An 18,033-nucleotide genomic window follows, 5' to 3' on the forward strand; every position below is an offset into this window, starting at 1 on the left:
GATCTGTGCCCCAATGTTTGTTTTTGAATTACAGGGGGCGCTACAGAGCCCCCGTGCCACGCCCGTGTTCCAGCCTTTGGATTTCTGCGATGACGGACGACTCTGACGTCTGTGCCAAATTTCAAGAGTTTTCGAGTATGTTAAGGCACTCAAAAAGTCCAAAAGTGTTGAAAAAAATAAAAAAAAAAATAATAATAAAAATAATAATCCGAGCAAAAACAATAGGGCTTCGCACCTTTCGGTGCAGGCCATTCTGGCCTGCTCCTCGGTGCTCGGGCCCTAATAATAATTCGAGCAAAAACAATAGGGCTTCGCACCTTTCGGTGCAGGCCATTCTGGCCTGCTCCTCGGTGCTCGGGCCCTAATAATCTGAGCAAAAACAATAGGGCTTCGCACCTTTCGGTGCAGGCCATTCTGGCCTGCTCCTCGGTGCTCGGGCCCTAAATATAGCTGCAAGCAGCGATGGCGGGCCCTCGCACATTTGTTTACCGCTATACGGTGCCTCCGAGAAAACGATGCACGGTGGGCAAGTGCATCAAGTGGGTAAATATCATACTGCTACTGACCCATTTAGGTACTTGAGGTAAAAGAAACCCCACATTTTAGACAAACGGGGGCGCTAGTGAGCCACTAAATAGACACGCCTTTATCTGACGTTTTTGTCAACACTTAACAGCCGACAAATCTGATGTGTGTGCCAAATTTAAAGTCAATCTAAGCACACCAAGAGCCTTAAATATGCCTGACATAAAAGTAAAGTTTGACACGTTGCCATGGGAACAGCGTTAGAGATGTCAAAAATTCCTTCGCAATTTAGCGTCTACAATGTCTCAGCATCATGTTAACAACTTCTGGTGTGAATCGCATTATTTCCCTAGAAGGAGTATTAAAAAGAACATTGCATGCGACTGTCAGGCTTAAATAAGCCTTTAAAATGAAAGTAAAAAGTTTGACGCGTTGCCATGGGAACAGCGTTTGAGATATCAAAAATCCCTTCGCAATTTATCATCTACAATGTCTCAGCATCATGTTGACCACGTTTGGTGTCAATCGCATGAATATCCTAGAAGGAGTATTGAAAAGTTCACTGCATGCAACTGAAGGGCTTAAATATGCCTTTAAAATGAAAGTAAAGTTTGACGCGTTGCCATGGGAACAACGTTCGAGATATCAAAAATCCCTTCGCAATTTATCATCTACAATGTCTCAGCATCATGTTGACCACTTTTGGTGTCAATCGCATGAACATTCTAGGAGGAGTATTTAAAAGAACATTGGATGGAACTCTAAAAAAAATCCACCTTTGTGACTGACACACTTCCTGGCGCCTGGTGGTGGCGCTATACCCGGGAGTCACAATAGGCACATCGATGCGATCGGAATCTTCAGACGAACAAACACCCCGCATGGCATCACAATAAGACATTTTTTTGCCTTAGATATTAGACACTTCCTGTTTCTCTGATTTCGCCATAAATTTGTCGGCTCGCCATGGCAGAACCGTTCGAGATATCAAAAATCCCTTCGCAATTTAGCAAGTCCAATGTCTCGACATTATGTTCACCACTTTTGGTGTCAATCGCATGCATCCTCTAGGAGGAGTATTTAAAAGTTTAACGCATGCATTTTTTTAAACAATCCAAAATAGCTGACTTCCTGTTGGGCGGAGCTTAAATGTTAGAGGGCGAAAGTTGTTCGGGTCGATGAGATCTATATGCGTACCAACTCTCGTACATGTGCGTACATTTTTGCCCGATCTGTGCCCCAATGTTTGTTTTTGCATTACAGGGGGCGCTACAGAGCTCCCTTGCCACGCCCGTGGTCCAGCCTTTGCCCGGACCTGATGGCCGACGACTCTGACGTCTGTGCCAAATTTCAAGACTTTTCGAGTATGTTTAGGCACCCAAAGTGCCCAAAAGTGTTAAAAAAAAAAAATATATATAGCTGCAAGCAGCAATGGCGGGCCCTCGCACGTTTTTTTACCGCTACACGGTGCCTCCGAGAAAACGACGCAAAGTGGGCACGTGCATCAAGTGGGTAAATATCAATGGACTATTTCATGTTGCTACTGACCAATTTGGGTACTGTAGGTAAAAGAAACCCCACATTTTAGACAAACGGGGGCGCTAGTGAGCCACTAAATAGACACGCCTTTATCTGACCTTTTTGTCAACACTTAACAGCCGACAACTCTCATGTGTGTGCCAAATTTAAAGCTAATCTAAGCACGCAAAGAGCCTTAAACATGCCTGAAATGAAAGTAAAGTTTGAAGCGTTGCCATGGCAACAGCGTTCGAGATGTCAAAAATTCCTTCGCAATTTAGCATCTACAATGTCTCAGCATCATGTTGACCACTTTTGGTGTCAATCACATAAACATTCTAGGAGGAGTATTTAAAAGAACATCACATGGAACTGTCAAAAAAATCAACCTTTGTGACTGCAACACTTCCTGGCGCCTGGTGGTGGCGCTATACCCGAGACTCACAATAGGCACATCGATGCGATCAGAATCTTCAGACGAACAAACACCCTGTGTGTCATCATAATAAGACATTTTTTACCTTAGATATTAGACACTTCCTGTTTCTCTGATTTCGCCATGAATTTGTCGCCTCGCCATGGCAGAACCGTTCGAGATATCAAAAATCCCTTCGCAATTTAGCAAGTACAATGTCTCGACATCATGATCACCATGTTTGGTGTCAATCCCATGAATCCCCTAGAAGGAGTATTCAAAGGTTCACAGTATGCATTTTTTAACCCTCCAAAATGGCCGACTTCCTGTGGGGCGGAGCTAATCGGTTTGATTGTGAAAGTTGTTCGGGTTGATGAGATCTATATACGTACCAACTTGCGTACATGTGCGTACATGTTTGCCCGATTTGTGCACCAATATTTTTTTTGCATTACAGGGGGCGCTACAGAGCCCTACTGCCACACCCGTGTTCCAGCGTTTACCCAGACCTAATGGCCGACGACTTTGAGGTCTGTGCCAAAATTCCCGGTGTTTTCGAGCATGTTAAGGCACCCAAAGTGCATGCCAAGTGCTTAAATATCCCTGAAAATGAAAGTAAAGTTTGACGTGTTGCCATGGGAGCAGCATTCGAGATATCAAAAATCCCTTCGCAATTTATCATCTACTATGCCTCAGCATCATGTTGACCACTTTTGGTGTCAATCGCATGAAAATCCTAGGAGGAGTATTTAAAAGAACATCGCATGGAACTGTCAAAAAATCCACCTTTTGTGACTGCCACACTTCCTGGTGCCTGTTGGTGGCGCTATACCCGAGACTCACAATAGGCACATCGATGCGATCGGAATCCTTGGCCGAACATACACACTGCGTTTCATCACAATAAGACATTTTTTGCTTTAGATATTAGACACTTCCTGTTTCTCTGAATTCGCCATAAATTTGTCGCCTCGACATGGCAACACCGTTCGAGATATCAAAAATCCCTTCGCAATTTAGCAAGTCCAATGTCTCAGCATCATGTTCACCACGTTTGGTGTCAATTGTATGAATTCCCTAGGAGAAGTATTTAAAAGTTCATGACTGACACACTTCCTGGCGCCTGGTGGTGGCGCTATACCTGAGACTCACAATAGGCACATCAATGCGATCGGAATCTTCACACGAACAAACGCCCTGCTTGGCATAACAATAAGAATTTTTTTGCCTTAGATATTAGACACTTCCTGTTTCTCTGATTTCGCCACAACTTTGTCGCCTCGCCATGGCAGGGCCGTTCGAGATATCAAAAATCCCTTCGCAATTTAGCAAGTACAATGTCTCGACATCATGATCACCACGTTTGGTGTCATTCGCATGAATCCCCTAGAAGGAGTATTTAAAAGTTCACCGCATGCATTTTTTAAACAATGCAAAATAGCCGACTTCCTGTTGGGCGGAGCTTTAATGTTAGAGGGCGAAAGTTGTTCGGGTTGATGAGATTTATAAGCGTACCAATTCTCGTACATGTGCGTACATTTTTGCCCGATCTGTGCATCAATGGTTTCTTCTGCATTACAGGGGGCGCTACAGAGCCCCTGTGCCACGCCCGTTGTCCAGCCTTTGGTTTTCTGCAATGACGGACGACTTTGACGTCTTTGCCAAATTTCAAGAGTTTTCGAGTATGTTAAGGCACCCAAAATGCCCAAAAGTGTTAAAAAATATAAAAAAAAAAAAAAAAAAAAAAAAATATATAGCTGCAAGCAGCAATGGCGGGCCCTCGCACGTTTTTTTACCGCTACACGGTGCGTCCGAGAAAACGATGCACGGTGGGCAAGGGCATCAAGTGGGTAAAATATCAGTGGGCTATTTAATGTTGTTTCTGAGCCATTTGGGGACTGTAGGTAAAAGAAACCCCACATTTTAGACAAACAGGTGCACTAGTGAGCCACTTAAGAGACACGCCTATGTCTGACCTTTTTGTCAACACTTAACAGCCGAAAACTCTGATGTGTGCAGAGATGTATAGTAACGAAGTAGAACTACTTCACTACTGTACTTAAGTACTAAAAGGCAGAATCTGTACTCTACTGAAGTATTATTTTTTTCTCCTACTTCCACTTTTACTTCAGTACATATTTTATGTGCTGCATAGTTACTCGTTACACTCAAATGTTACGAATCATTCCAAACCTACATTATCACTGCCGGAGCGGTGATACACATTAGAAACACACACAGATTGTGGTCTAAACCAATAGGAGATAGTGAAGAGCGGACCCCTCCCTCCCTCTCACTCACAAATATGAGCCGCGGTTGTGGACAAATGTGAAGTGAAGAGAGAACCAAAGTGCACGAGAGAGACCGATAGAGAGAGAGAATTCGCGAAAAAGGGCGAGTGTGCGCGAAAGAAGGAAACCTAAATGCATTGAAACATCTTGTACCTTTACCTATTACCATTACATCGACTAATATTTTATTAATTCTGAATTTTCTATTGCCATATTAGTTAAATAAATCTGAACATTCCTGTCCTTGTACTCCTGCTACAGCCAAAGCAATTGTGAGTGTCCTTTAGCTTAAACATTTAAAATAATATAAACAATAATATATTCAAACTTTTGACTGTTTTCTTTAATAACTACATTACACAATACTTGTACTTTTACTTTCAGTACTTGAGTAGTATATTTTAAAATAAACTACTTGCAATACTTAAGTACAAAACATGTTTAATACTTCAGTACTTCCACTTAAGTGGTGTGCTCACTTTTTTGATAGAGCACTTGTACTTTTACTCAAGTCTGGGTCCCTAGTACTTTATTCATCTCTGGATGTGTGTGCCAAATTTAAAGTTCAACGAAGCATGCCAAGAGCCTTAAACATGCCTGAAATTAAAGTAAAGTTTGACGCGTTGCCATGGGAACAGCGTTCGAGATGTCTAAAATTCCTTCGCAATTTATCATCTACAATGTCTCGGCATCATGTTGACCACTTCTGGTGTCAATCGCATGAATCCCATACGAGGAGTATTTAAAGGTTCACAGCATGTAACTGTCAGCCTTAAATATGTGTAAAAATGAAAGTAAAGTTTGATGCATTGCCATGGGAACAGCGTTTGAGGTATCAAAAATCCCTTCGCAATTTATCATCTACAATGTCTCGGCATCATGTTGACCACTTCTCGTGTCAATCGCATGAAAATCCTAGAAGGAGTATTTAAAAGTTAACTGTATGCAACTGAAAGGCTTAAATAAGCCTTTAAAATGAAAGTAAAGTTTGACAGGTTGCCATGGGAACACAATGGAGATATCAAAAATCCCTTCGCAATTTATCATCTACAATGTCTCGGCATCATGTTGACCACTTCTCGTGTCAATCGCATGAAAATCCTAGAAGGAGTATTTAAAAGTTAACTGTATGCAACTGAAAGGCTTAAATATGCCTTTAAAATGAAAGTAAAGTTTGACAGGTTGCCATGGAAACAGCGTTTGAGATATCAAAAATCCCTTTGCAATTTATCATCTACAATGTCTCGGCATTATGGTGACCACTTTTGGTGTCAATCGCATGAAAATCCTAGAAGGAGTATTTAAAAGAACATTGCATGGAACTTTCAAAAAAATCCAGCTTTGTGACTGACACACTTCCTGGCGCCTGCTGGTGGCGCTATACCTGGGAGTCACAATAGGCACATCGATGCGATCGGAATCTTTAGACGAACAAACACCCCGCGTGTCATTACAATAAGACATTTTTTGCCTTAGATATTAGACACTTCCTGTTTCTCTGATTTCGCCATAACTTTGTCGGCTCGCCATGGCAGAACCGTTCGAGATATCAAAAATCCCTTCGCAATTTAGCAAGTCCAATGTCTCGACATCATGTTCATCACTTTTGGTGTCAATCGCATGCATCCTCTAGAAGGAGTATTCAAAAGTTCACCGCATGCATTTTTTAAACAATCCAAAATGGCGGACTTCCTGTTGGGCGGAGCTAAAATGTTAGAGGGCGAAAGTTGTTCGGGTCGATGAGATCTATATGCGTACCAACTTTCGTACATGTGCGTACATGCTTGCCCAATCTGTGCACCAATGTTTGTTTTTGCATTACAGGGGGCGCTACAGAGCCCCTGTGCCACGCCCGTGTTTCAGCCTTTGCATGAGCCTAGTGGTACGGGACTCTGACATGTGTGCCAAATTTCAAGAGTTTTCGAGTATGTTAAGGGACCCAAATTAGGTCAAGTGTTGAAAAAAATAAAAAAAAAATAAATAAAAAATATAGCTGCAAGCAGCGATGGCGGGCCCTCGCACGTTTTTTTACCGCTACACGGTGCGTCCGAGAAAACGATGCACGGCGGGCAAGGGCATCAAGTAGGTAAAATATCAGTGGGCTATTTAATGTTGTTTCTGAGGCATTTGGGGACTGTAGGTAAAAGAAACCCCACATTTTAGACAAACAGGGGCACTAGTGAGCCACTTAAGAGACACGCCTATGTGTGACCTTTTTGTCAACACTTAACAGCAGAAAACTCTGATGTGTGTGCCAAATTTAAACTTAAACTAAGCACGCCAAGAGCCTTAAATATGCCTGAAATTAAAGTAAAGTTTGACGCGTTGCCATGGGAACAGCGTTCGAGATGTCAAAAATTCCTTCGCAATTTATCATCTACAATGTCTCGGCATCATGGTGACCACTTTTGGTGTCAATCGCATGAAAATCCTAGGAGGAGTATTTAAAAGAACATTGCATGGAACTTTAAAAAAAATCCAGCTTTGTGACTGACACACTTCCTGGCGCCTGCTGGTGGCGCTATACCCGGGAGTCACAATAGGCACATCAATGCGATCGGAATCTTCAGACGAACAAACACCCCGCGTGTCATTACAATAAGACATTTTTTGCCTTAGATATTAGACACTTCCTGTTTCTCTGATTTCGCCACAACTTTGTCGGCTCGCCATGGCAGAACCGTTCGAGATATCAAAAATCCCTTCGCAATTTAGCAAGTACAATGTCTCGACATGTTGATCACCACTTTTGGTGTCAATCGCATGCATCCTCTAGGAGGAGTATTCAAAAGTTCACCGCATGCATTTTTTAAACAATCCAAAGTAGCCGACTTCCTGTTGGGCGGAGCTTAAATGTTAGAGGGCGAAAGTTGTTCGGGTCGATGAGATCTATATGTGTACCAACTCTCGTACATGTGCGTACATTTTTGCACGATCTGTGCCCCAATGTTTGTTCTTGAATTACAGGGGGCGCTACAGAGCTCCCTTGCCACGCCCGTGGTCCAGCCTTTGGCTTTCGGCGATGACGGACGACTCTGACGTCTGTGCCAAATTTCAAGAGTTTTCGAGTATGTTAAGGCACTCAAAAAGTCCAAAAGTGTTGAAAAAAATAAAAAAAAAAATAATAATAAAAATAATAATCCGAGCAAAAACAATAGGGCTTCGCACCTTTCGGTGCAGGCCATTCTGGCCTGCTCCTCGGTGCTCGGGCCCTAAATATAGCTGCAAGCAGCAATGGCGGGCCCTCGCACGTTTTTTTACCGCTACACGGTGCGTCCGAGAAAACGATGCACGGTGGGCAAGGGCATCAAGTGGGTAAAATATCAGTGGGCTATTTAATGTTGTTTCTGAGCCATTTGGGGACTGTATGTAAAAGAAACCCCACATTTTAGACAAACAGGTGCACTATTGAGCCACTTAAGAGACACACCTATGTCTGACCTTTTTGTCAACACTTAACAGCCGAAAACTCTGATGTGTGCAGAGATGTAAAGTAACGAAGTAGAACTACTTCACTGCTGTACTTAAGTACTAAAAGGCAGTATCTGTACTCTACTGAAGTATTATTTTTTTCTCCTACTTCCACTTTTACTTCAGTACATATTTTCGATGAGTTTAATACTTTTACTCCAATACATTTTTTATGTGCTGCATAGTTACTCGTTACACTCAAATGTTACGAATCATTCCAAACCTACATTATCACTGCCGGAGCGGTGATACACATTAGAAACACACACAGATTGTGGTCTAAACCAATAGGAGATAGTAAAGAGCGGACCCCTCCCTCCCTCCCACTCACAAATATGAGCCGCGGTTGTGGACAAATGTGAAGTGAAGAGAGAACCAAAGTGCACGAGAGAGACCGATAGAGAGAGAGAATTCGCGAGAAAGGGCGAGTGTGCGCGAAAGAAGGAAACCTAAATACATTGAAACACCTTTTACCTTTACCTATTACCATTACATCGACTAATATTTTATTAATTCTGAATTTTCTATTGCCATATTAGTTAAATTAATCTGAACATTCCTGTCCTTGTACTCCTGCTACAGCCAAAGCAATTGTGAGTGTCCTTTAGCTTAAACATTTGAAATAATATAAACAATATTATATTCAAACTTTTGACTGTTTTCTTTAATAACTACATTACACAATACTTGTACTTTTACTTTCAGTACTTGGGTAGTATATTTTAAAATAAACTACTTGCAATAGTTAAGTACAAAACATGTTTAATACTTCAGTACTTCCACTTAAGTGGTGTGCTCACTTTTTTGATAGAGCACTTGTACTTTTACTCAAGTCTGGGTCCCTAGTACTTTAAATTTGGCACACACATCCAGAGATGTATAAAGTTCAACTAAGCACGCCAAGAGCCTTAAACATGCCTGAAATTAAAGTAAAGTTTGACGCGTTGCCATGGGAACAGCGTTCGAGATGTCTAAAATTGCTTCGCAATTTTTCATCTACAATGTCTCGGCATCATGTTGACCACTTCTGGTGTCAATCGCATGAATCCCATACGAGGAGTATTTAAAGGTTCACAGCATGTAACTGTCAGCCTTAAATATGTGTAAAAATGAAAGTAAAGTTTGATGCATTGCCATGGGAACAGCGTTTGAGATATCATAATCCCTTCGCAATTTATCATCTACAATGTCTCGGCATCATGTTGACCACTTCTCATGTCAATCGCATGAAAATCCTAGAAGGAGTATTTAAAAGTTAACTGTATGCAACTGAAAGGCTTAAATATGCCTTTAAAATGAAAGTAAAGTTTGACAGGTTGCCATGGGAACAGCGTTTGAGATATCAAAAATCCCTTCGCAATTTATCATCTACAATGTCTCGGCGTCATGTTGACCACTTCTCGTGTAAATCGCATGAAAATCCTAGAAGGAGTATTTAAAAGTTAACTGTATAAAACTGAAATGCTTAAATATGCCTTTAAAATGAAAGTAAAGTTTGACGCGTTGCCATGGGAATAGCGTTTGAGATATCAAAAATCCCTTCGCAATTTATCATCTACAATGTATCGGCATCATGGTGACCACTTTTGGTGTCAATCGCATGAAAATCCTAGAAGGAGTATTTAAAAGAACATTGCATGGAACTTTCAAAAAAATCCAGCTTTGTGACTGACACACTTCCTGGCGCCTGCTGGTGGCGCTATACCCGGGAGTCACAATAGGCACATCGATGCGATCGGAATCTTCAGATGAACAAACACCCCGCGTGTCATTACAATAAGACATTTTTTGCCTTAGATATTAGACACTTCCTGTTTCTCTGATTTCGCCACAACTTTGTCGGCTCGCCACGGCAGAACCGTTCGAGATATCAAAAATCCCTTCGCAATTTAGCAAGTCCAATGTCTCGACATCATGTTCACCACTTTTGGTGTCAATCGCATGCATCCTCTAGGAGGAGTATTCAAAAGTTCAACGCATGCATTTTTTAAACAATCCAAAATAGCTGACTTCCTGTTGGGCGGAGCTTAAATGTTAGAGGGCGAAAGTTGTTCGGGTCGATGAGATCTATATGCGTACCAACTCTCGTACATGTGCGTACATTTTTGCACGATCTGTGCCCCAATGTTTGTTTTTGCATTACAGGGGGCGCTACAGAGCTCCCTTGCCACGCCCGAGTTCCAGCCTTTGCCGGGTCCTAATGGCCGACGACTCTGACATCTCTGCCAATTTTCAAGAGTTTTTGAGTATGTTAAGGCCCCCAAATTGCCCCGAAACGTAAAAAAAAAATAAATAAAAAAAAAAAAATAATAAATCCGAGCAAAAACAATAGGGCTTCGCACCTACGGTGCAGGCCATTCTGGCCTGCTCCTCGGTGCTCGGGCCCTAATAATAATCCTAAGGAAAACAATAGGGCTTCGCACCTTTCGGTGCAGGCCATTCTGGCCTGCTCCTCGGTGCTCGGGCCCTAATAATAAATTCGAGCAAAAACAATAGGGCTTCGCACCTTTCAGTGCAGGCCATTCTGGCCTGCTCCTCGGTGCTCGGGCCCTAATAAAAAAAAAAATAATAAATTCGAGCAAAAACAATAGGGCTTCGCACCTTTCGGTGCAGGCCATTCTGGCCTGCTCCTCGGTGCTCGGGCCCTAATAATAATAATAATAATAATAATAATAATAACAATAATAACTTTGTCTTTCTGTGTGTATCTGTGTTTTTCTGTGTGTGTTTTACTGTGTCTTTGTATGTGTGTGTGTGTATGTGTGTGTGAGTGTGTGTGTGTGTGCACACACCTGTGTGAGCATTAGAGCCCATCACTTAACATCTTTGTTCTGCATCTGTGGCTGTTTTTTTGCCAAAAAAATATATAAGCATATAAAAAATGCTCTCTGTGGCAGTAATACCTTTGTGTGTTTGTGTGTGTGATTGAGCATGTCTTTTCTATATTGCATTTGTGCTCTAGTACCAGGCCTTTTTTCTGTGTTGAAATTTTCAGATTTATTCCGGATGCATTGATATTTTTTGACAAATAACTATTTTTTTGCATTTTCAGCTGGGGTCATTTTGACTCTTTTGTAAAAAAATTTTTTTTACACATCTTCAGAATGACTGAATGAAGCCCAGTTTTTTTTTATATGAATATTGATAGATAATCTAGAAAAGTAACAAAATCTTATTCCACTAAGTTGAAGGGAACCATTTTTTAACTATAGAAAAGTGGCTTGGGGGTCATTTTGACCCCAAGGGACTTATACGGGTTAACTTAAAAAATAATGGAACGACCACAGAAATTCAGCAGTTACAAAGTAAGTTCCTAATAGACTGCTGCGACAGAAGTACAAAGCCTTTTGCGCAATTAACAGTGAGGTCATGTTATTGTCAACGCCACTTGACAGCAACAAATATGTTTCCTCTTGCACTACTGCAGCATAATATTTTGCAATACTTATATACTGAACCGCTGTCCATTTCTGCCTTAGCTTAAGTTTAAGTTCAGCCTCTACTTAAAGGACATCTTTTCTTAAAATAGCCAGTGTTAGCTAGGGCTATCATTTGTGCATTCAGCTTACCTATGTATCCATAGCCAATGGGTGTGCTTTGAATTGTAAATAATTAAGAAACAAAGCACTGCAGTGAATAAATGGATTTTTGTAAGATTGAGTTTACAGTGTCCTTTGGCTAAAAGTGCTTTATGTGTGTAATCACCCGGCAGACCTTGTGCACCGCGGTGACCGAGCAGAACTTGCTGAAAACCGTCACGCAGATTTTCGCTGAGGCCGAGGCTGTGCGACTCTCCAACGCTAATGGAAAAGACAAGCGTGTGTCTCCACATTACTCATACACACAGTCTGCAGGTACAAACACAAAATCACAGACAAAGTTTTTCAATATAGCAGTAATATCAAATACAATATTGTAGGTCAGCACCATCTTTGTTGTTTTAGCAAAGTTTTAATAACAAATTAATGAAGTACTGGATGTGTAAATTATGGTGATTTAAAAATAATAATTTTTGGATACAGATTCCTGTGTATATGATGAGATCATGCAGGCCATCCTGTACTCTGGCTACCTCTACAAGTCAGGCTCTCTCAACAAAGGCACATTATCTAGAAGAACCAGAGACGGTAGGCGAATATGGCAGCACAAACCTTGGCAGAGTTTTAGGGGCAGAATGTACCACTTCCATTACATTTCAGAGTGGGCATTTCTGTGCCCACTTACATTGTCAGTGTCATATCTGCCATGTTTCGGATGGATTTTAATACCTTTTGACCATTTGGATCTTCTCAGCAGATTTTCAGAAGTACTGGTGTTCGGTGGAGAAGTCCATCCTGTTTTATGAATCCGACAGATGTCACGAGCCCAGTATGAAGATCGATGTTAAAGACATCACCTGTTTAGGCGTCAGCAGGCCAGACTCCAGCAACAGCAGTGGATTTATTGACAAGTGTGTACAGGCGGTCATTCATTCAAGAAATTTTTTTAATTCATAAAATATCATCTCATTTATTCCTTTTGTACTTTTCAGGTTTCGATACACTTTTGAACTCTGCCTGACGTCCGATAAAGTGATCCAGTTTGGACTGGAGACTCCGGACGCATTGCACAGTTGGGCGAGAGCAATCGGGAAGGTAAATATTAATCAGTTGAGCTTTGTTTTCTGTACACAGGAAATAGCTTGCATTAGATCTCGCCTGTGTTTTCATCGCTGACAGGCCACCACTCCTCTCAGCTGTCACTGCCTGCTGGCGAGAGAGTTCGAGCGGGTGGGTGTGCTGCGCTACAAGGCCATGCTCGACCCTCAACAGTGGAAAGAAGGCTTCTTTGTTCTGCAGAAGTCCAACCTGTTCATCTGTCCTGGAAATGACGGAGCCGCCGAGGATATTATAAACCTGAAACGCCTACAGGAGCTCAGTGAGTCTGTTGCCACAATCACTGTGAAATCACTTTGTGTGTGTGTTTCAGAGATAATAATGAAAAATAAAGTGTCTGCTTATCTAAAGTATTTGTATCTTTTTCTTTGTGTTTAATAATGAAGGCATTGCATCGGAAACAGAAAACCATGAGAAGAAGGACATTCTAGTTCTTGTCGAGAAAGGAAGGTGGGTGTCTGTTTTTCACCTAAAACCAATGCTTATGCATTTTTATTACACGGCCCTCTGGAATTCTGGTGGGCCAGTGACGAAATTGAGGTTTGTATTCCCAGACAACAACCACCTGAAATGGATTACACAGCATCATCTGGATACTCTGAGTCATATTGATGGGTGCAATTTAATACTTACAAAGAAATTCAGTATAAATAGGCATAATTACGAATATATAATTTACAAATGATTGAAACAAAGTGCATGTTGGACTTCATGTCTTGGTTCAGGTCCAATGTGTAGATTTTTAGCGGCATCTAGTGGTGAGACTGGAAATTGCAACCAACAGCTCAGTCCACAGCTCAACCCTCCCTTCTAAAATGCATAGTAAACCTACAATAGCCACCACAGGACAAACACGTCATCGTCTAAGACAACATGGTAACACTTTACTTGAAGGGGTGTTCATGACACATTCACAATTATGACATGACACGTTTCATGAACATGGAGGAGATTTTGTGCACGTTAATGACAGCTTTCATTGGGTGTCATTGGCTCAATTGGGTCATTTTTAGTGCAAAGATGACATTGTTTGAGATGTCTTTGTTATGACAACTGATATAAACCAATACTTCATAACTTGTCTTGACAAATTGACATTACCAAGACAACATAAATCTTTTAGGCATCATAATTTAGGCACCGCCACTGAACATGCTTGGTCTCCTTTGTTCTTATTCCTAGACCGTGGAATATCAAAAAGCATTCGATTGGATGACCGCAATGATCTCGCCTGAGTATGGACATGTAGCATGGAGTCATTAAAGGGACACTTCACCCATTTGCATTAAGCTTTGTATAGTTAGAACCCCAGTCATGTTTTTGAATGGTCGTGCCTCATTTCCTTAGTTGCGGTTGAGACAGGAGAAATACCGATTTCAGTGTTTCACTTCCTTCTTTTAATGATGTAAAAATCATAATTTTGCATCATTGAAAGAAGGAAGTCCAATACCTTTGTTGAGGGGGTGAGACTACAAACACCCCTTTTCTCGGTCAAATAGGCACCAAATTCAAAATGTATGTTACATTTCGACTACAAATATGACACACTTTCAATAAAGATTAATGTTTCTACGGGTGAAATGCTCCTTTAAGTGTTAATACTAGTTGTTAATAAAGAGACACTTCAAAAGATGATATTTAACTTTATGTATGTGCACAATACATAAACACAATACAGAACCTCACACAGAGGGTTCTGAACTTTTCTGACATAGAATAAAAAACTAACAAAAAATGTAATTAATTTAATTAAATTAGAATTTTAAATTTAAATTTGAATTTTAAATGAATGTTTTTGCAGTGATATGGACCAAACACTGCATGGCTTAACCCACCATTGTACTTTCATGTTTTCATTTAATTTTAATTAAATCTGTCTCCAAATGCAATAAAATATATAATTTTATCAATTTTAATTATTATTATTATTATTATTATTATTATTATTATTGGATGATATATACAGGTCTCTATAACACCTGGAGGAAACAAAAAATGATTGATTTAAGAATTGATTATGAAATTCAGAATATTCATGACGCTGTTATAAAACTACTTGACAAAGTATTAACACTTAATGACATTTTAATGACAAATTTAATTTGTACCACTGTAGTTGAGGTCAAGAAAAATGTTTATGACACTGTTATAAAACTATTTGACAGAGTATTAACACTTAATGACATTTTAATGACAAGTTTCACTGGTATTACTGGTAAAAGTGGTCAAACTCAATTATAATGGCCTCATGACAGCCAATGTCAAAACCAACCACATGACTGTTTACTGTAATGTTAACCCATAAAGCTAGGTAGTTTCTTAATTTTGATATCTGCTATGTCATGTTTATGACAGATTTATGACAAGTTATGTTGTCTTGGTAATGCCAAGTTGTCATGACAGGTTATGATGTATTGGTTAATGCCAAGTTGTCATAACAAGGACATCTCAAACAGTGTCATCGTTGCATAACATGACATAATTGAACGAGTGACACTTGATGACAGTTGTCGTGGATGTGCATGGAATCTCCTTCATTTTCGTGAAACGTGTCATGTCATGATTGTGGGGATGTCATGTCAGTCTTATGAACACCCTTTAAAGTAAAATGTTACCGAAAACCATCCAAAATGTTCATCTTGTCAAAATCCATTGTCCATTAAACACATTCTTTTAGACTGTATTACTTTTACCCTTGTGAGAAATCGTTTTTACTCTGTTGATAGTTTTGAAAAGGTTTTTAATCAAGTGAGCCCAAGCATGGTTTTAAGATTTTTAGAGGAAATAAATTTGAAACATCTTTTTTAATCTAACTTTGATTTAATTATACTGTATTCTCGCCATGAACATAGCCTTTGAAGCTGGTATGGCGTTAAAAAAGAAAGAAAGAAAGAAAATGTTACCGACAACGTATAGAGCAGTTTGTCGGTTTAGGGTTACTGTAAAAACATGGCAGCACGAAATGGTGACTTCCATGTAAGGGGACACACAGTGTATTTATATATAAAAACGGCTCATTCTAAGGAAAATAAAACAATACAGTTTATTATGTAAGGTCTTTATATACCACTAATAATATAGTTATATATATCATATTGCATTTCTGTCAAGAAATCCTTGTAAAAGTTACACAATGCACCTTTAAATCCGTTAGGAAAGAGGTTTTCCTCACTGAAGGTTTGGATTTCTTACAAATGAGCTAATAAAATATATCAAATACATTTTTATTGTCCGTATATTTACCCACATGGCAATGAATGTGTAGTAGGCAGGACAATGTACATCCAGCTAGTTGTTATTGAAAATACATCCCTTCGGGGTGACCCCCTGCTTCACTTTGTGCATGACTTCTTTGCACAAACAAATTGAATATTTCATCATAGATTTTATAGTTTGTTCTCTTTTAATAATTTATTCACCTTAGTGTCACTCCAAATATTGTAGTTTTTCTTTAAAACAAACCAAAAGGTTGAGATAAAATGTGAGATGTCAATCATTGGAACTGACAAAACCACCATAATAATTTTTTGTGATCGTTATCTTTTTGTGATTGCATGATTTGTACGATTTCACATTGTCAATACTGTCTTCTTTCAAGTTTGGAAATATTCACATTTTCCCATGTATTATTGAGTGATTTGTTCTTTTGAATGCAGTTTCTGTTGTGGGTGAATGCACAGCATTAAAAGTCAAATTCAAACTAATGAAATAATTTTTGTGTTTACAGGACTCTGCACCTGCAGGGCATGGGCAGGACAGATTTCTCTCTTTGGTACACAGATATTCAGAAAGCTGCAGGAGGTAAAGGGAACACCCTAAAAGACCAGCAGCTCAGCAGAAACGACATTCCCATCATCGTAGACAGTTGCATTGCCTTTATAACCCAATACGGTAAGAAGACAGACTGATGTACTTTACATCTACTCATGTAAATTCGCCCAAATCTATAATTCAGTCTAAAGCTAATGATTTATCTCACCTGCACAGGTTTGGGACATGAGGGTATATACAGAAAAAACGGTGCAAAGTCTAGAATCAAGCTTTTGATGGAAGAGTTTCGTAAGGATGCCAGAAATGTGAAACTCCGAATTGGAGATAACTTCATAGAGGATGTGACGGACGTATTGAAGAGATTCTTCAGAGAAATTGATGATCCCATATTCATGGCTGATCTTCACCCTTTCTGGAGGGAAGCTGCCAGTTAGTACAGTTAACAACTCTTATTTAGACTTTATTTAAGCTGCAATACATTTGCCTCTCTGTTAAATCTCTGATTGAATTGAAACAAAAACTTGCAAGTTACTTGCAAATCTTACTGGACAGATCAAATGTGACCCAGTCTATGAAAACCCAGTAAAAAGTTGTAAATCACAAAAAATGACTTTAAAGCAACACCTAAAGAGTTTTTTTTTACCTTAAAATAACATTTTCAAAAAGGTTTCAGTTGTTCATCCACCCGAAACAGGGTGAACGGCACTTTCACATTTGCTTTGTAGCCCTCTATCGGCCAAAACCGCACTAAAGATGTTTCCAACCGTCGGGTCGCGCTCCTGTAGTTCGAGTGAAAACTACAAAAACTTGCTTTAGGGCAGACCTACAATCCAATCAGAGCCAGCTTTGCTGCAGTAGGCTAAATTATTTACGACAGTGGTAATGGAAAATTCCGCTTTCAACCTGTAGGGGGAGCATAGAGCAAAAATTCTTTAGTGTTGCTTTAAAGGGATACTTCACCCAAAAATGTTGTTTCAAAATCGTTCCGTTCATCTTCGGAACACAGTTTGGGGTGTTTTGTGTTTGGTCCGAGGGCTTGTTGGCCCTTCGTTGGAAATCTATGTGCGGTGCGCTGTCCATGTCCAGAGGGGTAGTGGAAGCATCATCGGGGTGGTCCATGTGACATCAGTGGGTCAGTAGGAAGGTGTTGAAGCATCGAAAATACATTTTGGTCCAAGGGTAAGAAAATTACAGCTTCGTTCAGCATTGTCTTCTCTTCCGGTTCTGTTGTGACTGCAACTGACGTGTTATCTGGTGCACCCCAGCTTTTTTTTGTTGTTTTTTTGTGCGCCCAAGTTTCGTTTACAGTCTGAGGGAGACGTACGCTGTAAGTTTGAAAAAAAAACTTCGCAAACATGTATGAGGATAACACATCATCCGCTTCACT

The 18,033-nt window shown here is 40.2% G+C and overlaps 1 protein-coding gene across 4 annotated transcripts in view; it reads left to right on the forward strand.

Annotated features, from left to right (window-relative positions):
- Nucleotides 1-18,033, forward strand: part of arap3 (ArfGAP with RhoGAP domain, ankyrin repeat and PH domain 3) — a 61,546-nt gene that overhangs the window by 33,364 nt on the left and 10,149 nt on the right. For 2 of the 4 annotated variants that reach the window (XM_055178183.2, XM_055178185.2), the window contains exons 14-21: nt 11,933-12,074; nt 12,243-12,347; nt 12,514-12,670; nt 12,752-12,854; nt 12,939-13,137; nt 13,262-13,325; nt 16,603-16,766; nt 16,863-17,075. In XM_055178183.2, coding sequence (XP_055034158.2) covers nt 11,933-12,074; nt 12,243-12,347; nt 12,514-12,670; nt 12,752-12,854; nt 12,939-13,137; nt 13,262-13,325; nt 16,603-16,766; nt 16,863-17,075 — 1,147 coding nt within the window. The remainder of the gene's footprint in view (nt 1-11,932; nt 12,075-12,242; nt 12,348-12,513; nt 12,671-12,751; nt 12,855-12,938; nt 13,138-13,261; nt 13,326-16,602; nt 16,767-16,862; nt 17,076-18,033) is intronic. The other 2 variants (XM_055178184.2, XM_055178186.2) reach the window with 1 other exon arrangement.

Source organism: Misgurnus anguillicaudatus, chromosome 16, assembly GCF_027580225.2.
Source record: "Misgurnus anguillicaudatus chromosome 16, ASM2758022v2, whole genome shotgun sequence".
Taxonomy (NCBI): domain Eukaryota; kingdom Metazoa; phylum Chordata; class Actinopteri; order Cypriniformes; family Cobitidae; genus Misgurnus; species Misgurnus anguillicaudatus.